This window comes from Phodopus roborovskii, unplaced genomic scaffold (genome assembly GCF_943737965.1).
Source record: "Phodopus roborovskii unplaced genomic scaffold, PHOROB, whole genome shotgun sequence".
Classification (NCBI taxonomy): domain Eukaryota; kingdom Metazoa; phylum Chordata; class Mammalia; order Rodentia; family Cricetidae; genus Phodopus; species Phodopus roborovskii.
The window spans coordinates 25,332,957-25,358,330 of NW_026126407.1; the positions used below are offsets into that span (position 1 = coordinate 25,332,957).

The 25,374-nt window shown below is 49.4% G+C and overlaps 1 protein-coding gene across 5 annotated transcripts in view; it reads left to right on the forward strand.

Moving 5' to 3' along the window:
- Window positions 1-25,374, forward strand: part of Tnip1 (TNFAIP3 interacting protein 1) — a 51,118-nt gene that overhangs the window by 12,391 nt on the left and 13,353 nt on the right. For 3 of the 5 annotated variants that reach the window (XM_051180657.1, XM_051180655.1, XM_051180658.1), the window contains exons 2-10: window positions 8,545-8,717; window positions 9,706-9,843; window positions 11,313-11,431; window positions 13,186-13,269; window positions 15,597-15,788; window positions 18,357-18,451; window positions 20,122-20,245; window positions 23,118-23,207; window positions 25,224-25,289. In XM_051180657.1, the coding sequence (XP_051036614.1) occupies window positions 8,582-8,717; window positions 9,706-9,843; window positions 11,313-11,431; window positions 13,186-13,269; window positions 15,597-15,788; window positions 18,357-18,451; window positions 20,122-20,245; window positions 23,118-23,207; window positions 25,224-25,289 (1,044 nt within the window). In that variant the 5' untranslated portion in view covers window positions 8,545-8,581. The remainder of the gene's footprint in view (window positions 1-8,544; window positions 8,718-9,705; window positions 9,844-11,312; window positions 11,432-13,185; window positions 13,270-15,596; window positions 15,789-18,356; window positions 18,452-20,121; window positions 20,246-23,117; window positions 23,208-25,223; window positions 25,290-25,374) is intronic. The other 2 variants (XM_051180660.1, XM_051180659.1) reach the window with 2 other exon arrangements.

The window sequence follows — 25,374 nt, forward strand, 5'->3', positions numbered from 1 at the left end:
TCCTTGTAGTGTGAGTGTGTGTTCTTTGGGTATAGGCAGCCATCTCACTAGCCCCCCCCACCCCCTCCCTTTAAACGTGTGTTCTGGGACTCAAAGACAGGTTTTCATGTTGTGTGGCACACACTTCAATGACTGAGCCCTCTCTCCAGTCCTCTCAAGTTTCTTTCGACTTTAATACAAATGTGTGCAATCCTGACCAATGCCTAACGTTGCAGTGTATGTTGTAAGATGTGTTCTGAGCCATCCCATTCTAACACAACTTGCATATGAAATAGAGTCCAAGTTTGTGTCTGCTTCACCATTCATTTCCACTGCTGTGTTGTGTTCCCTGAGGCATCTTTACAATGTATCCATTCGTTTTCCTCCTTTTGTGGGCTGCTGGCTGCTCTTTGAGATGAAGGTCTCTTCCTGACTTAGCCTTCCTTTCTCTGGCCCTTTCATGGCCATGCTGACTCCTGTTTGGGTTCCACATTAAGGTTTACAGACATCTCTGTGGTTCCTACTTAGTTCACATAGCATTGCCCATAGGGAAGACAGAAAACAAAACAACAGGCCCTGGAGAGGCAGTAGAAGCAGGTTTGAGTTTAAAATCCTCTTTTCATATTTGGTATAAGGAGAGTTCACAAAAACTGGCATCTTCCTCCTGAGAGGGGAGTTACAGGGTTGCATAAGCCATCTGTGGCATTTGGGTGCGGAGAGACAGGCTACGCTGGACACCATCCCTCTTGTCTTAAGGTTGGCCTCTCAGATGATGGTGGAGGCCATCCTGGCTCAGTGACACCCCTTGTCACTGAGCCCTAGCTGAGGGGAGGAACGTGGGTGTGGATAGTGGGCCTGGTAGCTAGGCTGCCAACTCAACCCTTTGGGGCCTACTGGTAACAGAGGCATGGACTTGGGCTGTGATGTGACGCTGTGATTTAGGCTCCACTATAATCCTTGAGGACTAGCCCTGGGTTAGGCCCTGCTCTCTGAACTTGTCTCTCAGGGCAGAACAGGGATTGTGCTGGGTGTGGACACCCAAGGCCCTTTCTTGAGCTTGTTCCTGGTCTTGGATACATACCTGTAGTCTGGATTTTTCTCTTTCCCCTTTGTCCTCTGTGGGTAACTGTAGTTGAGAGGTGGAGGCTAAAGTCTGACTGGGCTACATAGACCCTGTCTCAAAAAGAAAACAAAGGCGAGATGGACAAACCCTGCCTAAGGTGAAAATTGTTCCCTCCCCTCTCCACCAATTGCATGAGAGCCTAGATTTCCCCTACAAAGAATTAAAGGAAGACTTCAGAAGACAGCAGCCTTCAGCTAGGGCCTTATCTAGGGTTGTGAGCCAGTCAGTAGTGTTTGGCATGCATCCTTCCAACTTTTCTTTGTGTGTGTGTGCGCATTTAGGGTATGTGCCCTGGAAATATACTCTCGCCACACATAATGTGCACTTTTTATTTCATGGGCATTTTTCTGTGTCATCACAAAGCAGTGAACCCCATGGGTTTGATTGCTATATAGCATTCCATATATCAACCACACCTTGGTTTACTCAGCCAGTGCCCTTTTGATGGCCATTCAGGATACTTTTGCTGCTGTGAAGCACATAGCAGTCCTCTTTCCATCCAGCCCCTGTGTGGTCTGATGCAGAACTCTCTAGAATCTGTGGTAGAGGCTCACTGGGTGGGTTAAGCTCTGGCACACTGGATAAGGGAAATGGCCTCCAGCTTGCTTCTCTACAAGAGGGCTTGATTCTCTGCTTGGCCTGCAAGCACACAGGCTGGTGACACAATTGGTGCCTTCACAGCCATCCTTTAAGGAGGACAGGCCTGCATTGTTGCACAGTTTTGGTGGTTCGGACACTGCTCCTGGCAAGTTGTGATTGCCGTGGGCCTGCAGTGAGACAGCATAGCATTGTGGGAGCCCGTGGGGAGAGGTGGGGAACAGGGTCACTCATCTCCTCGGTTATGAAACGGAAAGAAAAGGGAGATGAAGGCACTCTAGGATCAAGCTTTGTGACAGGTGGGCTTCGGGGGATGGTCACTGTCTGACTATTGCAGATACTTCCTTATGTATGTTCCCAACTGTAAGAAACACGTGCATGCCAGGTCTCTGTCAGCAGATAGATGTACAAGGATGGAAGCAAAAGCAATGCCTGAGTGCTGTGCTCAGTTTCAGGGCCTGCTGCAGCTACCAGGATAGTGGGTTGGCAGGTGGTGGGACATTGCCAGGAACATGACCTGATCAACTACAAGGCAATCCCTGAGGTTCCACACTTTTTGGGCTAACTTGAGAGGAGTGACATCTTGCTCCTTACCCTTGGGATCCAGGATGTAAAGGCTGTCAGAAATGGAATTGGGAACAGTGCAGCCACCATTGTGCTAAAGTGCCAAATTCAGTCTTGCAGAACCCTGTCTCCTCTGTTACCTTCTAACCTAAGATGCTAGCCCACGGACTGCAGATCAGGACAGACAGAGATAGAAGCCAGGAACTGGGCTTTTCCTTTTTGGATTGTGCCTCCTTCCTCCCTGGGCACTGGAAGCTGGATTATTTGTTGATACACAACAAGCTGTGTGTCCTCAGGCAAATGACTTACCCCCTCTGAGTCTGCTCCCACATGCTGTCTAGGCAGGTGGATTGACCTCCTTCAGCTCTGGTTGAAGTGATGTGTGTAATGAATAGCTCAGCCAGCACCTGGTACATGATGGCGCTAAACTAGCCATTTCATTTCCTTACCTCACTCTTCTGACTGAGCACTCCTTGTGTATGTCATTTTTACCCAGCTGACATTCGAGCTCTGGTGTCAGGCAAGTCCTGTGAACCATGTACCAAGGGGACATTAGGGACTCCCTTTGTAGTGACTCAGCACAGGAGAGGGAAGAAGGCCCAGGGAGGGATGTGTGCTATGCTAGAGGGACGCAGTTCCCAGGTTTGGCTGGAGCTCTGCATGTCTTGTAGCAGCTGGGCCTGTAAACAGCCATTGGCCCATACTTCTTTCTCTCTCTCTCTCTCTCTCTCTCTCTCTCTCTCTCTCTCTTCTTCCCTCCCTCCCTCCTTCCCCCTCTCTCTCTTCTCTCTCCTCTCTCCTCCCCCCATGTATGTTCTTGAATAAGCTCATGGGCAGACTGGTGAGTCTAGGCCAGAGTCCCTCAGTCAATAGAGGTTAGATCTGGGGAAAGATGATAGTCCTGTTAAGGTCAGAAAGGGATAGTAATTCTGAACTGTTAGATCTGGAAAGGACCTTAGAGAATGTTCAGTCCAGTCAAGCGAGATGACACATGTCTGTGATCTAGGACTAGAGAAATGGAGGCTGGAGAATCAAGAGTTCAATGTTGTCCTTGGCTACATAGGAAATTAAGGCTAGCCTGGGCTACATGAGATCCTATGTCCAAGGGGGGGGGGGTAAAGAAAAGCTAGATATGGTGGCACATGGTTACATTCCAAGACTGAGAAGGCACAAGGAGGGCTGTGAGTTTGGGGCTGGCTACGTAGTAAGATCCTGTCTCAAAAACTAAGAACTGGGTTTATATTTAAGTGACAGTGTGCTTACTTAGCATGTGGGTTCCATCCTCAGCACCACAGTACATAAATAAATAGCAGGCAAGGAAAGTGCTTGTTCCACAAACATGAAAGGGACTGAGTGTATGTGATTCCTAGAAACCCTCTTCTCCCAAAGAAAAAACAACAGACAGGCATAGGGGCTCCTACCCATATTCCTGGTGCTGTGGAGGAGACAGGCAGATCCTAGGGGCTCCTTGGCTGCCAAGCCTAGCCAAATCATTCAACCTACAGGTCCCAGTTAGAGACCCTGCCTCAAAAAAAAGAAAGTAGACAGCTCCTAAGGAAAAACACGTATGGTAGACTCTTCCGTGTGCTTATGCGTTCATGCACACTCTCACACACATCAGTACTCAGATTCCTATATGCCAGGTACATGCACACATACAGAGAGGCAAAAAGAAAGTAGACAGCTCCTAAGGAAAAACACGTATGGTAGACTCTTCCGTGTGCTTATGCGTTCATGCACACTCTCACACACATCAGTACTCAGATTCCTATATGCCAGGTACATGCACACATACAGAGAGGCAAAAATAAAAATAAAAACCAACCAAGGACGGAGTGTCAGGGGACAGGTCTTAGGTCTTCTAGGCATAGTGGTGGGATCTCCTTGCCCCTTTGCTGCTGAATACCTACAGTATGCTACATACTGAGCTGGGAACCACATACTCGTTATATTGGATATTTCTTTGGGAAACATATTTTCTTGTTGAGTAGATTGTGCTTGGGAAATAAAGTCAGAAGTGAGAACCACTCACCACTGTGCACAGACACACCATTCAATGTCTTCACCTTAGCCTAGTAAGGTTTTCTTATTCCTGTTTTACAGACAAGTAGCTGGGGCCCAGAATGGAAAAGTGACTGGCCCAGCATCCCACAGCTGCAGGATGGACAGAGCGGGGGCTGGTACAAGTGAGGCTCCAGGATGCAGTGTGATATATAAGATCATGCTAGTGCATGGCCTATGCATCTCACCTTCCCTGGTCCTCAGTGAAACCTTATTTCTGATTCTATGGCTGTACACCTACATGTCCTGTATTCCATCTCCTCTGCTCCCTGACCTGCTTTCTCTGCAGAATTGGGTGCCTACTACCATCCTTTGACCAATAGAACAGTGCCCAGCTTTATCTAGTCAAGGCAGCTTCTGTCTCATCTAGGCTCCCTCCCCTCACATAAGAGGACAGGGGACAAAGGTCTTTCTTTTCTTAGCTTCCTCTGACCCTGTGTTCTGACCACACCTTCTGGCATACCTCACAGCACTGCTTCTGCTGGGGACATAGACCTTTGTCACCATGATGTGTGCTGGAGCCATTCCTTTGGTGCTAGGAGGCCTTTGCTACCTCCAAGACTGTAGGGCATAGATGTCCCCTGATAGAGCCCGAAAGTGGAACTTAAGTTCCCAAGCTGAGCTTGATGATCTTGTCTCTCTACCATGCCTTCTTTCTTCTCAGTGCTGTTGGGACAGGCAGGAGGAAGAAGAATGCCTGAGACTTAGTACTTTATGAATGCTAGTGGCTATGCAAATTAGCATGACTTTGGAGGTCATGGAGCCCTTCCCTGTGGTTCAGTACCCCATCCTTTCTGGTGCCTACACCCATCTCCTCAGCCATTAGAACATACCTGTGGCGAGGCAGCCTCAGACAATCAGGAGCCAAATGTGAATCTAGTGGGACTCTGGCCCGTTCAGAAGTGAGTCAGGGGTAGGGGGTCCACTCTACTGTGCCACCCCACCTCCTGGCACATGTATACCCCTAGCTCTTCCCCAGCCACAGTGCATTCAAAGTCACAGCATCACGTCATCACCATGCTCTACAATTGTTGGTCGACCTGTGAGTCTAGGTCCTTTACTGTCCTCAAACCAGGTCTCTCTAGTTCCATCCTATAGTCCCAGATCTGGTCATGAGGAGCTGCCTGCCTCTTTATCAGTGTCTGTCTCTGGTTTGGGCAAGGTGTTGGTATCCCCCTGCAGGAAGGTCCCCTGCTGAATGGTTTTCATCTGTATAGGTGGCCACTACAGCTTCCTACTGGGCCCTGGTTATTAGAGAATCTACAATCAGACCCACAGGGAAATAGGCCTTTGTGTGGCCTTGGCCTCCTTGCTCCAGGCCTTGCATGGACCCATATGAAGGCAGCCTGTGATCTTCCTGCCTGGTCTGGTCTCTGGGACCACACCATCCTCTCTTGGTTAGCCCTGAGTCTCTGGCAGTTCCCTGTGAGTGTCTTCCTGCCTGAGAGTGAGATTGGCTTTGTTGTATTAGGTGAGCCCTCCTGGTGCTAGTCCTTGGAGGTCCCCTGATCCTTGCACACCATCAGAGGCCATTCTGGAAGTGTACTAGTCACTGGGCCAGAGCTTGGCTGGAAGCCCTTAAACCCTCACTAGTTTCTTTATTGGCTCTTCCTCGCTGGGGTTCCTCCTGAGTCTCCTACCTTTGATCCCTGCCCCAGCTCTGTCTCCCTCCAGAGCCATGGTAGGTCATCTCCAGGTCCACTCTGGTCATGTTCCCCATGAACCCCTTGCTTGTCAGCCCCTGCATACCAGTCTGCCACAAGGCCTTGTCTGGGCATCTCTGGGAGACAGGAACAATGGCAGTGATTCTAGTTTTGATTCTAGAAGTGTTGGGCTGGCACCCTGCCACTGTGTGCAGTGATGGTGGCTGGGCTGGCTGGCTGGTTTAAACATGGTCTCTTGGGAGGTGGGGTAAGTCCCTTCAGGCTCTGGGCCTTGAAATGGGTGGTGTGTGTTGGCCCATGTGCACTCACAGCTGAAGAATCCCTGGCCTTGGGCTCTGTGTCCATGGAGCTTCAATTGTGAAAGCCACATGGAGAAGAAAGTGAGCAAACTGCCCCATAACAATGACCCTGAGTCTACTGTGAACCCTAGGGAGTGGGGCTGGGAACCAAGCCACCTGCAGCTACTTGCCACTCAGGGTGGCTCCAGCCTCAATTTCCCCATTTGTGAACTCTGTTCTTCTCTCTGGGATGACTTTCCTTCCTGTGCTGGTGACAGGAATACAGAGATGTGTAAAGCTTGTTTCTATCCAGGAAGGAGTTAAGCTAATGGACAGATGCTGGCTCTAGCCAGGTGTAAGCATAGGTGAGCAGAGGAGGACCCTCGTGGGCTGCTGGCCTTGAGTGCCTAGCTGTCTGCCCATCCTTCACCCACACTGTCTCCTTTCGCTCAGGGGTACATCAGATTTTGCCATTCTTCAGTGTATGCTGAACTTTCAAGTTTAAAAAAAAAAAAAACAAAACCTCCCTCCTAGCCAGCAATGTGGGTGTGTGGGCAGCTGTCCTTTGCCTCACAGGGTGTGGGTACCTCTTGCAGTGGGTGTTCAAGCTGGTGTTTGTCAGCCTTGGGGTAGGGGTAGGATGCTTGTCACAGCTCTGTTTTTTTTTTTCCTTCTGGCCCAGTGTGTTCTACAGATACTCTTGGTAAAGAGGGCTGATGGCTTTGGGGCTATGGGTGTGGCTGTGTTGGTGGTGCTGGTCCAGTGTAGAAAGCCTAGCTCCTTCCCCAGCATAAGACAGGCTGATGGTTCTTATACTGAAGGAAACAGCTAAAACAGTGGTTCTCAATCTATGGGTCATGACCCCTTGGTTGGCTGTGGAGGGGATCAAATGACCCTTTCATAGTGATTGCCTAAGCTCATCTGAAAAACAGATATTTACATTATTATTCATAACAGCAGCAAAATTACAGTTATGAAGTAGCAATGTAATAATTTTATGGTGGGATCGCCACAACATGAGAAATTTTATTAAAGGGTCACAGCATTAGGAAGGTTGAGAACCACTGAGCTAGATGCTCTTCGATGGCCTGAGACTATGTACAAATGGGCTTGAACTCTGCCACTCTGGCCTGGGTTGAAGGAGCCCCACCATGTGCATCTAGCAGGGATAGGAACTATGACCCTTCCAGGCAAAGCTCTATACCCAGTGCCCACACATTGGCCTTGCCCTCTGGCTCAGGTACTTGGGCTCAGTGGCCTCTGTTATCGTGTTATAAACGAGGATTGTTGGACCCCCCGACAGAATGCATCAGTGACAAACATGCAGTTAGCAAATAGTGGTGAAGCCCTGTCACTAACCCTGCTGTGTGCTTGCCTTTAGTGAACAGTGGAAGTCAGAGGGCTGTTGAGGCTTTGATTGATGCTGTTTTACTGAGGGCTGATGTGGGAGGGCAGTTTTGGTACCCCCAAATCCTGAGTTTCCTATTCCTCATCCATGGAAGTCTTTGGAGTTATTGCCCAGAATCCCAGACTGATACCGAACACTGAGACTGCTACCCGGCACCCAAACACCAGAAGTCATTGAATTGAATGCATGGATGAATGAATGAAGGTTGCTTTACTAGGCCACAGGAGTCTGCAGCACTTGCAGAATGGTTTCAAATGAAATAGAGCAGATAAACAGCAGCAGCTTACAGCAGGAAATGTGCTGCACAGTGGTTTGATGGGAAATTCTTCTGCATAAAATGGAATGGGACAGAGCAGTCCCATGTGTTAGAACCTAGCTGGGATCTCTTCCTTATCTTCAAGACCATTGTTTGAGTTTAAGGCTTTTGTTTCCCCTCCAGGAGAGGAAGAGGGACTTCCTCAGTCCCCTAGTGGGTTTGTTTGTGACCAAGCCATTTACTCAAGTGCTGTATGTTTTGGGTGTTTACTTTATTACTGATATGTGATGAGTATTGGGAAGGGTCAGGCAGGCACTCAGGCCTCTCCTGACTCTTTCCAGATTCTCTCTCACACCCAATACTTCATTTTACTGCCATTGCAAATGAGCCATAGTGCTAAAAGAAATGGATGCCTCTCCTCCGGTTACACTCATAGAAGCAGGACACATGGATCAAAGGAGGTGACTGCTGTATTATGCAGTGCTGGGGTCAGAGCAGCCTCTGTTCTGGGTCGTGGGGACAAATTTTTTGGAGTGGCAGCAGACTAGAACATCATCCTCAGAAAAGACCTAAGGGCCTAGCCAGCCCTCTGATGTCTGCCATTGTCCCTACAGCCAGGTGGCCGTCTCGGCAGGGGTTTGAGCTATCCTCATGGAAGGGAGAGGACCCTACCGGATCTACGACCCAGGGGGCAGCACGCCTCTGGGAGAGGCATCTGCAACTTTTGAACGCCTAGTGGTGGAGAATACCCGGCTGAAGGGAAAAATACAAGGGATAAAGATGTTAGGTAAAGCAGACCATGCCCTTCCCCCTGTTGTCCCTCTCCCCGAAGCCTGCAATGCCAGCCCCCCCCCCCAAAGGCTGGCACATTCCTCTGTCCATCGTCCACTGTCCCTGTAACCCAGTGTTAGCCTCTGGCATCTCTGTGCATTCTGTGGCCTGGTGATGGCATTCCCAGCCCTGACATCTCCACCCCAGAGGGTATCCTTTAGGGAAAAAAAGGGGGCATGGGAAGAGGAGTATAAGGCTCATTTTGTGGACCTGGAGCCAAAATGGTCTTGACCTGTTGGAGAGTGAAGTGTGTGAGATGAGGAGAGCCAGTGTACCAGGGCAGCTCCAGAACCCAGGGCTTGGATGCCAGGCCAGGAGCAGAACTGGCTCAGAGCTCAGTACAGCAGGGCCCTCGACCCTCTTCCTTCAGCTTCTGCTCAAGCTACTCCCACTGTCCAGCCCACCCCTCCTTCCATCCTTGCCCACTACTGACCAATGCATGGCATGCTTCTCCTTGCTGCAGAGCCTTCACTTACTTCCCTCTCCCTCTCCTTGTCTGGAAGTCACTTTCTTTGTGTTCAAGCTTGGTGTGAAGGGCATAGCACCCTGGCTTTCCAAGTGTTTTCTCTTTGTTTTACAGAACCAATCTGGGGTAATGGTGGGTGGGGAGGTGGAGATTTTCCTCTCTCCATCTGCACAAGGGAAACTGAGGCCTAGAATGCAGGAAATCCCTCAAGAACCCCTCACTTCCTCCCTATGTGTGTGTGGGGGGGAGTGGGTGGGGTGTCCAGATGCGGAGGGAAAGGTGGGCAGGAAGAGAGGCCAGAGGTAGGTTTCCTTGGGCTCCACTGCCAGACTCCCCTTACGATGGCCTGTTTTTGGGAGGGACTTACAGCTCATGTAGCCACCATGGGAATGAAATCAGTCCATGGCCAAGTATGAGGAGAGGATGGGGAGAGCCATGCACTGGGCTGGGTAAATGTGTGCTTTTCTCTTGTCTCTAGGGGAGCTCCTAGAGGAGTCTCAGATGGAAGCGTCCAGGCTCCGACAGAAGGCAGAGGAGCTGGTCAAGGACACTGAGCTGCCTCTGCCGCCAGCTGCTCCTTCCTTGGGCTCCTTCGATCCCCTGGCTGAACTCACAGGTACCAGAAGCATCCAGAAACCCTTCCTCTCAGAACCTAGACAGCCTAGGCCCTGAACACCACAAGGCCTCCCCCTTCTCACTCAGACCATCTTCTGTACACATCGTTTGGCTACAGCACCCGTGGAAGGGCAGATCTATAAGGGACCTTAAAAGATTCTAGTGATTCAGCACTCCTTATGCCCTGGCAGGCATTAGTGATCCGTCACAGTAGTCCATGGCACCAAAGACATGGCCCTGGGGGTTTATCAGCACGGTTATTGAGTTCCCCAGCTGCTGTGTGGCCGGCCCAGCCCCCAGGCACGGAAGCTGGACTTCTCTGTCCCCGCCTCTCTGCTCTGCTTGTATTTCATAATCTGGAAGGCTGAGTCCCAGAGAAGAATCTGGCCCTGTTTGTTAGCCTTCAGCAGTGCCTATGCTATCTGCTGGAGGAGAGGGTGACAGTCTAAGGCTTGGTCTCTGTGTGGTCACCTTGTGTTAGTTACTCCAGTGTGTCTTGAGTCCAGGTCAGGGACTGGAACCAAGAGAAGATCTCCCACACCAGACTTGGGCACTTCTGCTGCTGCTACTCCTCAAACTCAGCCCAGCCCCCTATGACACCTTCTTTTTCAAGGGTGATGGTGCTTGCCTGACAGATGAGAAGTTGGGGGGGTGGGGTGTCAGAGTGTCGGAGCCTGTGACACTGCTGTCAGAGGGGCATTCTAGCCCTTACTGACCCAGTCAGTTGTTAATTCTCAGTGTCTGATTGGGGCCAGGTCCACTCCCAGTGTGATGGGGAGATATTCAAAAGGCTTCTGCAGCAGGGGCCCCCAATGGTAGGGAAGCTGAGCTGCATTTGAGTCCATGTTTTACAGTTGCTAACAGTGACTAGCCAAGTGCTGATCTTGCCAAACCTTGGTTTCCCTTTCCCGGGACTGTCATGAGAACACCATAGTGGGTGGGTATAGCACAGTGGGTAGAGTGCTCACCTAGCATGTATGAAGTCCTGAGTTCCTTCTGTCTTCAGCTGCTCTGAATAAAGTGCATGTGCCACACACCTGTAATCCTGGAATTAGGAGTTGGTGGCAGAAAGGTAAGTCCAGTGTCATCCTCAGTTGCACACTGAATTTGGGGCCAGCCTGAGCTACATGAAACCAAGTTTGAAGTCAACCTAAGCTGCATGAGCCTTTTTTCAAAACTCAGTAGAAAGCACTTGGTTAATTAAAAATTGTGCCCATATCCCTAAGGCAGATCTAAGGGAACAGGGAGCCATGGACACCTTAGAGTTTTCCTAGGAAGGTCTGGGAAGAGGGTCTCTGCCCAGGCTCTGTCCACATTACTCATTCCACCTGGCTTCTTGCCTTAAAGGGACAGCATCCCTTTAAGCATCAGGTCAAGAGAGAACTCAGTCAGAGAGCTTCTATCACTGTGGGGTGGGTTCAGGCTTCTTGACCCTTCTGGGTTTCTTTAGCCACAGTCTTGATTTTCCAGGACAGGATGCACAAGTCCAGGTGCACCCTCCTGCCACCACTCCCAACACCACCACCACTCCCACCACCACTGAAAACTCCATGGAGAAGCCAGCACCAGCCTCCAGGCCTTCATCCAATGTAAGTTGCATTTGGAGTGTAGAACTGCCTGAAGCTCTTCCCTCCTCACATTGGGAGGTGGCAGCTTGTCATTTTGAGATGGAAGTCATAGTTAATATAGTATAACCAGGAAGGCCCTGATCCAACAAGGAATTCCTCTTATTTACTGAGCTGTGTAATGTGATATGCTCACCAGTGGGGTACAGACATGCGCTGCCAAGAGACTCAGAAACCGTGGCCTGAAGGAGAAGTTTAGCTTGATACGTTGTAGGGTGGTAGGGAGACTTCAGATGGTAAGGAGAAGAAAAGGACCTTTTCCAAGGTCATGTGTGGAATTTAGAGAGAGTAGATTTGGGGGAGGTCTTCTCTAGCAGGGTTAAGACTACAGAAGAGGTCATGGTTGCTGTCAAACCAGCTGGGCTGGTTTCCATCTGTCCTACCCCATCTCAGGACTGGGAAACCTGGATAATCTCTGCAGGTCAAGAGGGTTTTGGGTTGGTGTGTGTGTGTGTGTGTGTGTGTGTGTGTGTGTGTGTGTGTGTGTGTCCTGTATGCATGAGAGAGGGGTGTACACCAGTGTGTGCCTGTGAGGACAGAGGAGGATGTCAGTGTTCTGTTTTATTGCTTTTTCGTCATCCTCAGAAGTCTTCATTGAAGCAAGAGTGTGCCAATTTCAGATAAGCCAGCTGGCCAGCAGGTCCAGTGATCCCCCTGTCTCTGTCCACTCCAGTGCTGGTGTTACAGATTACAGAAACTCAGCCATGATTTTTACATGGGTGCTGGGGAATCCAAACATAGGTCCTCCAGCTGGCATAGCAAAAGCACTACCCACTGAGCCATCTCCCCAGCCCCTGGTCAGGTTTAAGGGGAATGTTAGAGCCAAGTGCAGGTTTTCAGATGAACTGTGGGCCCATTGTGATTGAACATCCTATCCTGTAAAGTCTGCTTGAAATGGCTAGAGGTATGAAAAAATAGAAAATTGGCTAGCCACCACCTCAGTTTGGGATGCACTCTGAGACACTTTCTGCATTGTCCATCTATCCTTAGTGTTCTCAGATCAGTTCTCTCCTGGGAACCTCTGGGGCTGGGTTGGCAAGGCTGGTATAGGACCTTTCTTAGTGGTGGTTATAATGGCTGCTGTCACCCAGGGGTAAGCTAGAGACGCTTGAGCCTAGGAGATTTGGCAGAATCTGCCATCTTGTGAAAAGTCCCGCTTTGTGTGTTAACTAATCCTGTGAACATTCAAGAGAATACGAACCTCCCAGCTACTCCATGGGTGGCTTTTGAGAATAAAGATCATGAAACATTTTAAAATGCAAAAATCTTTGGGCCAGTAGGTGGCTTGGTAGGTAAAGGTGATTGCTATTAAGTTTGAACTCAGAAGCCTCAGTTCTTTGCTCAGAACCCATGGGATAGGGAGGAGGCAACTGATGTCCACATGTTCTGTGGTATCAATACACACACACACACACACACACACACACACACACACACACACCAGTGATTAAATAAATAAATAATGGTGGTGATTAAAGGTCAGCTCATCCCACGCCCATTTCACAGATAAGGTAGGGGCCAGGGAGGGATGTGACCTCAGATCACAAGGAGGATGGTGTGATGGCAGTTGTGTGGAGTTCCGGGTGATCTCATGTGAAGGGTGTGTGACTGGCTACTTCTGGAAACTCTGCACTGTTTACCCGTCTGTCCCCTCAGTGTTCTTCATTGGGGGCAGGGTGCATTTCTTTTGGACAGCCCCTAACTCCCTTTTTGCACAGGGCACTTCCTCTGACTTTGAAGTGGTCCCCACTGAGGAGCAGAATTCTCCACCCAAAACTGACAGCCACCCTAGGAACATGATGGTGAGCATAGGCTAGCCCCCTAAGCACATCCTCTGCTTTCCTTTCTGTCTGTCACCTGCCCCTGCGTGACAGGCACTGGGGCCCCTCAGATCCCTTGGGTCCCCTGGAGATACAAGGGGGACACAGAGGGGCTAGAACATGGGGTGCTTCTCGGTCTCATATGCAAATCCCCTGTTGGTGACTTCCCCGGCTTAGGGCACACAGTACCCCACTATTGTGAAAGCCTGGGCCATTTGCCAGCCCCACTGGCCTCTGGGCCAATCACCTTTCTATCAGTTATGATGACTCAGCCTTTTGGGTCTGTAGGCTCCTAAGCCTGGGGGTGTGGAATGGGTCAGCCTGGTGCTTGTGGTGGGAATGGGGGTAGATGGTAGTAATTTACCCTTTTGTGCAGGTCCTTGACTCCTCCCAGAAGTGGTTGGAGGTTAAAATTTCTGTTCACATGTGGGGTGCACACATTTCTCCAGCTTCAGAAGGGCTATTCATATCCCTATTCCTGGCTTGGAGTGCTTACCACCTTGGTCCCAATCATGCTAATCCTTCTGTTTTTTTCTTAAAATGCCAGACTTCATAGAGAGCTATTGTGAAAGATCTGGAAGATTCTTCTGAGACCTTATATTCCTAACTTCTCCCCACCCCTCTCTTCCCATTAATATTTGCTTTATTCTGGTGTGTGTGTGTGTGAGAGAGAGAGTTGGGGGTAGCTCAGAACTTGGAGAAACCTCTTACCTCATCTCCTAAGTCCTTGAAATGACAGGCATGCCTCACTTCTTTTTAAATTAAATTGTTGCTGTGCCAGTGCTACATGACCTCACTTTCACTGACAGTGCTACAGTCTCTATTGCCTGGAGTCGTGAAGGTTTGAATGGCTGGTGTGTGCTTTTGCTCACCCACAAACATAGTGACCCACCTCACACCGGCATTTAGCCTCTGGTGTGGAGAGAATCACTCTGTCAGGCAGAGTATCAAACAGGAGCTCTATTTTGTCTCCTGGGACTATAAGTCTCTCATCCTGTTCTGTCCCTGAGGTCTCAGACACAACTGAGGAGGCAAGATGCCCTCGTTCAGAAAGGTTTCAGCCTGTGACCATGGGGTGGTAACTTATCTCTTAAGTTAAAAGTCCATGTGTAGGCAGCCTGTTTCACCTGTGCCAAGCCAGGAATACACTGGCTCCTGCTAGTAGCTTGTGGGCTAGTTGGATCTGAAGCACATTATGAGCCTTTAGAGAGCATTCTTGACCACCCCTAGTCCTTTGTATAATGAAATGGTGGGGAAGGGTTGCAGAATTGGAGAGAGATGCCACCTTTCTTAGAACAGGTGCAGTCAGGGAACAGGCTGAGTGTCCAGTTGCCACAGAACTTAATAGCAGCTCACAGAGCCCTGGATTACAATCAGAAAACCCCAGTTGAAGGGCTAGATCTGCTGTGTACTGACAGGGTTGCTGTGAGCAAGTTCTCTGTCACTGTCTTCACTGTCCCAGCCTGAACCCTGCCATCCCTGTGGCTCTGCTGTCTGATTCTGAAGTGTTGTAGAAGGTCTGTTGTGTGAGTCTCTGAAGTATTTGTGGGGCAGGGGCTTGGAGGAGCTGAAAACTTGGGGTAGGTGATCAGGATATACAGAAATGAGGCCCAAAGAACCCTGGGGTCTGGCACAGGGGCTTGGGCAGGAGAAGGTTGGGAGGCCAGGATTAATGCAGTGAGAAGCAAAGGTCCCACTAGAATGGATCCTTAGGTCTGATGTGGGCATAAACAGGGCTATGGCTTCAGTAGGCATATTCTAGAGAGAGTGGAGGGAGCAGTACTGAATTGCTCTGCATGGGCTGCTGTCTCTTAAAAATACTGCACTGTGTTGAGGTCCTTTGTGTAGTATTGGAGCTGTGATTCTTAGAAACAAATAGCATTTAATCCACTCCCAGGCCGACCCCCTGCCCTGTGTGTAACCTCTCTGGACTCAGGAAGCAGAGTCTATACAGCTAGGGACACCCTCTCTGCCTTCACTCCTGTGAATTTTGCTGTGCAATTAAGAACGGAAGTGATATACACACACTGCTGAGACAATGCCCAGTCTCGGGGTGGGGGGTGAGGGTGAACTGACTACCCTCAGGCGCTCAGTACAGCTCAGAGCACAGGGGGCAGATGGCTCTGGTGCTGTTAGGCCAGTAAGTGGCCTGGAAGTTCTAGGTCCTGCCCTGTGAGTCAGCTTCAGATAAGGAACCTGTGTAACTGGAAAATTTCCCTGGGCTAAGCAGAGGCCACAGGGGAAACTGAGTCATGAAGAATGGGGAAGCAGTGGGAGAATTGGTGAAGACCATCCCCTTGCTCCCACAGGAGCTGGGGCCCCCACCCCCAGAGGACGGCAATCTCATGCTCCACCTGCAGCGCCTGGAGACCACCCTGAGCGTATGTGCCGAGGAGCCTGACCACAGCCAGCTCTTCACCCACCTGGGTCGCATGGCCCTCGAGTTCAACAGATTAGCCTCCAAGGTGCATAAAAACGAACAGCGCACGTCCATCCTGCAGGTGAGGCGGCCAGTGCCCCTTCCCCTGGCTCTCTGTGTGGTCAGGAGTTAACTGTGGGGACTTTGGAGGGCTGCATTCTAGGCCTACTTGGGGCCTCTTATTCACACTGGTGACTGCAATAAGGAAGTTGTGGGAAGGTGTGTGAAAAAAAAAAAAAAAAGAAGGAAATGAGGAAATGGGGGCGGGGGCTTACAGATTCATAATGGGTGGCCTGAGGGTGTGGACTGGCCAGCTAGATATGACCGGCTTTGTTCTTGTTTCTTTTGGGTTTTTTTGTTTTGGTTTGGTTTTTTGAGACACTATGTATCCCTAGCTGGTCTAGAATTCACTATGTAGACCAGGCTGTCCCTAAACTCAGAGATCCACTTGTCTGTGGCACCTGAGCTCACTCTGGCTTGCTTTGCTCTCACTGCAGTCCTGCTCCCTGCCCCCTGCCCCCCCCCCCGCCCCCCTGCAATAAGACCCATTCATATGACCCATTCCCAGGTGGACAAACAGCCCTCAAAAAAACCCAGTGGGTAAATGGGTAAATGATGGGTGATGGGTTGATATTAGAACCTCTTGCCTTTTTTTTTTTTTTTGGAGACAGTCTTACTCTTAACCCAGGCTGGCCTGGAGCTCGCTCTATAGCCCAGACTGTTCTCAGATTCACAGCATCCTCTTGCCTCAGCCACCTAAGTGCTGGGATTCCAGACATGAGCCACCACCCTCAGCTTTAATCTGTCATATTTTAAATCTCATACCCTTAGCTACCCTCCCTACCCACCTCCCTTTTCCAATCCCTCCCAAAAGGCTCCGTGTGCTGGGAGATGGTGATATTCCTTTGCTGACCAGGTCAGGCTTTGGAGTTATGTTGCCCTTGGTTCAACATTACGGACTGATGTAGGACAAGTCACTATCTCTGTCCTATCAGGAATTGAGCTAGCAGTGTCCCCTTCCTGGGATTGCTGCATCAGGGGAGGCTCTTTTGCAGTCTAGAACCCAGTGCTGGGAGAGGTCACTGTCAGCTTTGTTTCATGGTGCTCAATTGTACAAATAAAGCCTATCTGAAGGTCAGAGAAGGAACAAGCCTCAGCATCCACACTGGGCAGGCCATCTTAACGTGGAGGACTTTGCAGCTGATTCTGCTCCACTTACAGTTAATTGGTGACCATTGTGAAAATGGTAGAAATGGGGCTGCCAGGGCCTGCTCAGGACTTGAGCACCCCCTTCCTTTTGGGCAGAACCCTCACCCAAAGGCCCTCTACTTTTAGATAGACCCCCTCCTTCTGGGCCAGTTGACATTGATGAAAAGAGGGGATCCACCCTGTGTATTTGAGCAGCTGAGGTCTTAGCAAACACCTTGGCAAATACATGCAGGCATAACACCTCTAAACATAAAATAAAAACAGATCAGTCTATAAACAATAAATGAGCTCACAGGCATGCTCTCAGACTCTCTGATGGAGAGTGGTGACCTTTGATTGCTGATGAGCTGTCCAGCATCTGATTTGTACTTAGGGCATTTACCTAGAGGCTCCAAGATCAGCCCTCTGGCCCGGAATGACAGTGTAACAAATGAGGTGTCATTGTGGCCTTCCCTTAGGGACAGAAGCAGGACATTCTGTTCCCTGGAGTCCCCACCCAGGGCCACAACAACTCCTTGTTTCTCAGCCTCTGAGTGGAGGAAGCTAAATCCAGTTCCTCCTCATTCTCTCTCTGATTTGTTTCTTGGTTCACTCAACAAACATTGCAGGCTCACACTTGTAATCTCAGCACTTAAGAGGCCAAGGCAAGAAGATTTCTGGGAGTTCAATGATGAGGTATATAGTGAGTTTCAGGCCCAACATGGTTACAGGTTGAGGCCTAGCCTAAAAAGAAAAGGAGATGTGTATGTGTGTATGTAGGTGTATGTAGGGTGTGTATATATATATACACACACACATACATACATACATACATACATACATACATACATACATACATACAGATATCAAATATTGCACAGGGCCCTCTGATGGGCATTGAAGAAACCAATAACAAGCTTTTTGTTTTCTCAACCTTCAGCCCACAATGTCCCACATCCACAGTGGAGGTTGCCCTTTACAGGACAGCCATCTATCCAGGACTGTTTTATGCTGGTCAGAAAGGAAGCAAGCAGTTCTGTAGTCTCCCTAGGTGACATAATACAATTTCCCTTGTATTCTTTGTAGTCAGAATTCATTTCTTTCCATACCATTCCTAGAGTGAATACAAGATATCCACCCTAGTTAGAAAAAGAGACCAGAGAAGTGAGCCAGGGAGGGCTGCCAAGGAGGAGAAATCTAGGCAGAGAGAGCCATGAAGGGAAGAGAGAGGGCATTCTCATTAGGAGGACCAGGACCCCCAGTGCATCCTCATTGCTGGCTCCTATGGAAGAGAAGAAGCCAGGATGGATGGGTCTAGTGGCCTGGGTCCCAGCTGTCCTGCCCAATCAAGGAGATATAGTATCTTGTCCTGCCAGGACTGGCTGCTGCTCCAGCCCCTTGTGAGCCTTCCTCGGGACATGCCCCCTCTCAACCCTAACCCGCCTACCGATCTGCCCCATAGACCTTGTGTGAGCAGCTGCGCCAGGAGAATGAAGCCCTGAAGGCCAAGCTGGACAAGGGCCTGGAACAGCGGGATCAGGCTGCTGAGAGGCTGCGGTAAGTCCAGGCCACCTTGACACTGGGAGAGGAGGAATAGGGCAGGAGGAATAACATACACACTGATTCCTGGGATGAGGTCACATCTTAGAGCTTTGTTCTGACAGCAGATCTCTTGGCCCTTCTTCTTGGCTTCTGGTATTTTATCCCTTGTATTTTGTTTATCTTGGAGGAGGAGGAGGTATAGACAGATAGCATTGAGAGCTGACCTCCCTTGGGGCCAACTGCTACTATTTGTGTGAGAGTTGGCTCAGGACTCTTCTGCCTCCTGGTGGTCATTATCACTTTCTGCTTTATTTTTCTGGGATCTATGGAAGTCCCTAATTGGACTCTGGCCTGTGGGAAGGCATGCATGCTTACTTCAGCCTCTCTATCCTTGGCAAGACCGAGTTGTGATGTCTTAGGTGAATCATAGGGTCTGCCTATCACCAAGGATCTCTGTGTCCACAGTGTAGAAGGCCTGGGGAAATAGGAGTTTGTGATCGCTGGATCTCAAAGGACCTTTGCCCTCAGATCATACAGACTAATGCTAATGGGAATTGTGTAAGGGGAGAAAAGCCCAGGGAGAGGCAGGCTTCCTAAGGGCAGGACCCAGGTACTCACTAGAATAGCGACAGTTGCTGCTCATTGTGGTCATTGGGTAACAGGGTGCTGGGTTATCTGTTAGACAAGAAAATCTGTATTAAAACAGAACTTGCCACTCTTGTTTTCCCTCTTGGTCACTGTGGCCACAGGGACATTTTGCATCATGATGCCTTGATTGACTTTTGGATGGCCATACTCCATTATTCATAGAGAACATAGATAATGTCAAGGACAAGGATACCCAGGGTAAAGGAAAGGTGAGTGGGTGAAAAGGCAAAAGCCTTCTCCCAAAGACTTACTGGTAAAAAGGCAGGAATTGAAGTCCTTGCTAAATGGCCTGGGGAAAAGCCATTTGATTCGGTGGTGTTCTTGTAATTAAGTGGAGGCTGAGACCCCAGCACTACCTATCTCATGAACTTAAGATTTCACTCTCATTTAGTGCTTGTTTTATTTGGAACAGTCTTGCTCTATAGCCCAGAGAACTAACTGTAGCTCAGGCTGGCCTCAGACGCTATAGTTCAGCTTTGACCCCCAGAACATTGGGATTGCAAGTGTGAGCACTCACACTCAGCTTTGCTTTGGTAACTGCTCCTGCCATAAGGGTCTCCCCTGGAGCATCACCTGTATTCAACAGAGAATAACCTTGAAGCAGATACAGTGACCGCTGTATACAGATTCACTAAAGATGGTTCTGCCAACACCAGCTCTGAGGCAGGAGCCTGCTCTTTCTGTGTTGACAAGCGGGGAGTGGCAGGTGCTAGTGAGTGTTCAGGACCTGCTAGCACCACACAGGCTCTGCCTGCTTCAGCTGAGCCAGGACACTTGGCTGTAGAAAGAGGGACAGAGTTTTTGTAATGAAAACAAGACGGTAGGACCTGAAGGTGCCATGTGTGTAGATGGCCTACAGACAGGGAAACTGCTAAGGATTCTCAGGAAGCTTACACACCCTCTAGGTGGCTTGCTGATACACTTTTGGTCTCGCCACACTTCCCAGAACACTTACAGTACCTGTGACAGTAGGTCCTTGTCTTCAAAGGCTCCAAAACCCAGGGCTGACATTGTGACTTCTCTTGTCTCTTATCCAGGGAGGAAAACATGGAGCTCAAGAAACTGTTGATGAATAGCAGCTGCAAAGAGGGCGTCTGTGGGCAGCCCAGCTCTCCAAAGACAGAGGGTGCCGGCAAGAAGGGTATGGCCGGACAGCAGCAGGTGCGTGGCAGGAAGTTCTAGTGTCTCAGGCTTCTCAGACCCAGAATCTGCTCACCCCCTTAGTCAGAGCAAGCCTACCTCCTCCTACACACAGTTCCAGTGGCAGAATGTTCCAGTTGATAGACCGTGCTTCCTAGCTCAGCACCTGCCTCAGCTGTATGACCGTTCCTTGGCCTTTTGTTCTGCCTTTACTCCCTGTGGAGTGTCCCATTATTGATGCTTAATAAGGATCAGGAAAAACAAATAGGCTGAATAGATGTTTATTCAGGGAGAAATAACTTACAACATAGACAGATGAACACCAGCAGGTTCCTGGTCCCAAGGATGTCTCTGGATATACTCCTGTAAGCAAGAGAGCTCTCCGAACCCTCTCCTCAGCCTTAGTTCCCCAAGGTAACATCCAGCCCTCTCTCCACCCCCAATGGGCGTGGTCTATACTACAGGTGCAGACAAGATGAATATCTCACTATATCCCATTCCCTGAGACATATGCTCACAACTATTAGCAGTCATGAGGCTCTGTGACCCCCACTGGCTGCTTCTCTTGCTTGCTCCTTAGATTGTTCAGCTGCCGCCCATGGGAATTGGGTTCAATATTTTGTTCATTCTGGGTACTAGCACCTTAATACATTTTTTTTGGGTCAAGGTCTCTCCCTTAAAGGTGACTCCCAAAGATCAGTGTAGCATAGCAGACATCCCATCGCTAAACTGAAGTGTCAGACTGAGCATGATCCTATGTGGATTGTATTAAGCTTGTGGGATTGCACCTTGGAGCCTCTGCATGGAGAGGAAGACATTGTCAGCATCGTTATGGTCTGGGGATGCTGCAGCCGTGACCCACACCTCCCTACCTCCAGGCCCAGGCTTGCCACACAGCCCAGTCTTAAGTGTCCCTTGCTCCACTTTCACCAGTCTCCCAATCACTTCATCCAGTCTTCAACAGAACACGCTCTGCCTCCTTAAATGAGTAGTAATCAGTTCAGCATAAGTCCTAATGCTAACTTCATACTATGTGATGTAATTATCTCGGTCACTCACTCCTCATGTCTGGGTAGAGATGTACTTCACCTGGGACTTGCAAGGCCATGAGCTCACTCAGGCTCTTCTGCCTGAAAGGATGTCTCTTCCATGTACCCCTCTGGCAGGAGTCTTGGAGACATCTTGTGCCATCATGCAATTAAGATTCTTCCATCTTAATTTCTAATTCTTCACCTCAAGCAAACGTGGGTGTGGCCAACTAACCAACCAAGCCTCCTCACTCCCCTGTGCCACTCCCCCCCTCTCACTAGCACTGTGGCCCCTTTTTCTTTTCTTTTTTTTTAAAGCATGATTTTACTCTGTAGCTATGGTTGGTCTGGAACTCAATATGTAGACCAGCCTAGCCTCCAGTCACAGAGGTCCTCCTGCCTCTGCTGGGATTAAAGATATGTGCCACTATAACTAGCTGTTGCTTTTAACAGTACATTTGGGAAACAGGGGTGCGTCTGTCTGCCAAGGTAAGGGAGCCCAGCACTCTTCAGAAGACAAGGGCCTTCCTGGGGGACATGCATCTCTGCCCTTTCTCAGAGGCCACCATATCAAATACACCTTTCCCTTTCCAGGTGCCATGGTATGCTTACAGGATATAGCCTGTAGGGGGCACTAGAGGCCCACAAGCTCTGCTTCCAGCCTGTGATAGGGAATAGAGAATGTGAGAGTAGGGAGGGTGTGTGACTGCGACTGCAGGGCAGATCAGACTCACTAGGTGGGCTTCAGTCAGTGGGACCCATGCCAACCCCACAGTCTGGATCACACACATTGAGGGCCATGGTGACAGTCACTGCATCTGTACTCCTAGCCTTGTTCTGTGGTTGTTACCTCAACACTTACTAATTGTTTAATTTCAAAATATTTTATTTTGAGGTAATTGTAAACTTATGCAGAAATGAGTTCTGTTCCCAAATGCCCCCTGACTTCCCTGGCTAGCTTACATAACCTCAGAACCACCTCACCAACCATCTTACATAACTGGTTCAGATACCAGAGTTAGATTTAATGTTGGCATCGCAACACTATTTAGATGCCACACACCCTTCACTCTTGTCCTTTCCTTGTTCTCCAACTGAATCCAGAATCCCACATGGCATTCAGTTGTCACAGCTCCTTAGTCTCCTGATGCCTGTGACATTGCTCAGCTGTTCCTTGTTTCCATGACCTTGACACTTTTGAGTTATGCTGGCCAGTTGTTTTGCAGAATAGGTTTGGGTTTAGATTAGATTGTGGTTGTAGAATTTGGAAGGAATCTCGGTGGCATGCCATACATACATGTATGCACAGTACTGGGCTCTTAGCAGATGAATCTGGTCCTTCAACCTCCATAAAACTTGTACACTTGTTTACTTTGTGTTGGGAGTTGCGTGTGTGTGGGGGTCAGAGGACAGCTTGTAGGAGTCAGTTCTCTCCTTCCACCATGTCGGTTCTGGAGATGGAACGCAGGTCATTAGGCTTAGCGACAGCTACTTTAACTCACTGAATCATCCCACTGGCTCCAGATAACTTTAAAAAGTATGTAACTCGCCTTCCAAGTCAGGGATTTGGGCTTGTTATAGGGCTTGACCAGCCGTGCCTCAGAGCTAGAGCCAAAGCCAGCAAGATGGCCGCGGAAAGAGCTGGGGTTGGGATGGTGAGGCTGGCAGCCATTGTACACATCAGCAAAGGGGATGATCCTCGTGGGCTTCCAGAAGGAGGTCATGGCTGTGACACTTCTTCTGGTGGCTGCTGGGTAGGAGGAGCAGGGCGATTAGAGATGGGGCTGACACCCTAGAAGGCCAGTGGGCTGTGGAGCAAAGCTATATCTGAGACTTTAGTCAAAGCTCTGTCTGTTTATCCCTAGGCCGGTGTGATAGCAGGTAAAGCCCCTGAGGTGGGGGTCTTGGGTACAGCTGAGAAGAAGGTGAAGATGCTGGAACAGCAACGCATGGAGGTAGGTGGCTGGACAGGGTGGTCAGTAAGCACCCTTCTCCCCTCCCGGGACCACAGGGTGAAGGCTCCACTTAGCTCTCTGGTTCCTACTGGTCCCAGGTCATCTTGGAGAATTATCGTGGAAACCATTGAACCATCTGCCCATGTGAAAGGTCTTTCTTAATTCGCTACAGGGATCACTGAGAATACTGTATTTGTGGCACAGCCTAAAATTGTTTGGAGAACTTAGGGAGCTGGAGAGATGGTTCTATGGCAGGAGTGCATGCTGCTCTTGCAGAGGACCTGGGATTCAGTTCCCAGGACTCACAAAGGGCAACTCACAACTGCCTGTAACTCCACCTCCAGAGTGTCTGACCCACTGTTCTGGCCTCCTTGGGCACCCACATTCAGGCACACATGTGTTCACGTAACTTAAAATGGGGAGCTGAGGGTGGCTAAAAGTAAACTGAATAGCCCAGGGAGATCTTGGTAAGTCAGACCAGTGTCAGCATTGGACACATGTGCTGCAGTGTAGGGATGGAAGGAACCACCCTTGCCCTTGGCAGCAGCATTGTGTGTCTCACAAGCCCCTCCACGCTGCCGCCAGCCCCAGTGATAGCTTGCCCCTGTGCTGTCCCTCTCTCTAGGCCTCTTCTCAGCTGAGTTCTTCCCAGCCTCTTCCTTCCTGCACCTCTTGCCTTCACATACATCTGAATGCTTGCTTACATGTATACTCTAGGTTTGTTTTTCTCTTATCTCAGAACTAAAAGAATGCTCATTATAAATGAATCAAGACTCTCTCTAGAGATAACTACAGCTGACTTCAGCTCACTACATTCCCTCAGGGTTGTTGTGTTTCAGTTTTTTATGGTACCTGGAACTGGACTTATGGTCTCACCAAGTTGCCTGGTTGAAACTTGAACTCTCAGTCTTTCCTCAGCCTCCTAAGTAGCCGAGGGCACAGAGGTGCAAACCCTGTATTCAAGGTTTCTTAATGCAGAAAATAAAATGACACATACTACTTCTCAGATTAATTACTTAACAGATTAATCTGTTCAGACCTACAGCATAAGCCAGTTCCTTTATTTTTTTAGTACTTTTGTTTTTGGTGGCACATCTGAAATCGGAATATCATCTCATGGTCTGTCATTTTATTTTCTTAGTGATACAGAGTTGTTTTTCTTCCCTGAGTAATTGCTCTGTCAAGAGTATGGCTTATAATTAGCACTATCTTAAAGCTGAGAGAATGTATTAATTGTTTTTATTTTCTTAATGGCTGTGTATTATCTGTTTGTAGTGTCTTTTAATCCATGAATCCATGTCCTACACTAAGCTGACCTTTGGGTACACACACACACACATACACACACACACACACACACACACACACACACACACACACACACACACGAGAGTATCCTTTTATTTTTGGTTTTGTTTTGAAATAGGGTCTCTCTGTAGCCTTGGCTGTTCTGGCTCTGTAGACCAGGCTAGCCTCAAACTCACAGAGATCCTCCTGCCTCTACTTCCTGAGTGCTGGTATTAAAGGCATGGCCACCATGTATGGCTGACTGAGTCTGCACACCTGGCTGAAGTGTTTTTCTTTCCTTTTTTTCTTCCGGTACCAGGGATTGAACCCAGGATCATGTGCATGCTTAGCAAACACTCTCCTACAAAACCACACCTCAGCCCTTGGTTTTAGCATTTCCTTGGATTTTTCAGAGTGGAATAGTTTGTGTTAAAGACAGTGAAAACCTGAGCTTGTCACAAGCTGTTCAGATTGCGCTCTCAAGAATCATGTTTGTGCCTCACAGTAGCTTTCTCCTGGTCTCAGTGCCACATGTTGCTTTCCTAGCAAGGGTGAAATGCAGCTGGGGACAGAGGTGGAGCAGCAGGAAGCTTTTGATCAGTAGGGGATGGAGGCAGTGTTGCAGCTCTACCCAACCAAGTGTGCTCTGGGCACCTGGGGAGCTGGGGCATGGGTGGGTATCTGGTACGACTTCTGTGTGTTTCTAATCCAGCACCTGCCTGCCCACAGCTGCTGGAAGTGAACAAGCAGTGGGACCAGCATTTCCGGTCCATGAAGCAGCAGTATGAGCAGAAGGTGATGGAGTTCCTGGGAGCTGAGCCGTTCAAGGAGGAGGGATGAGAGGCGTAGCTGAGATGAAGGTGGGGGGAGACAGCTGGTG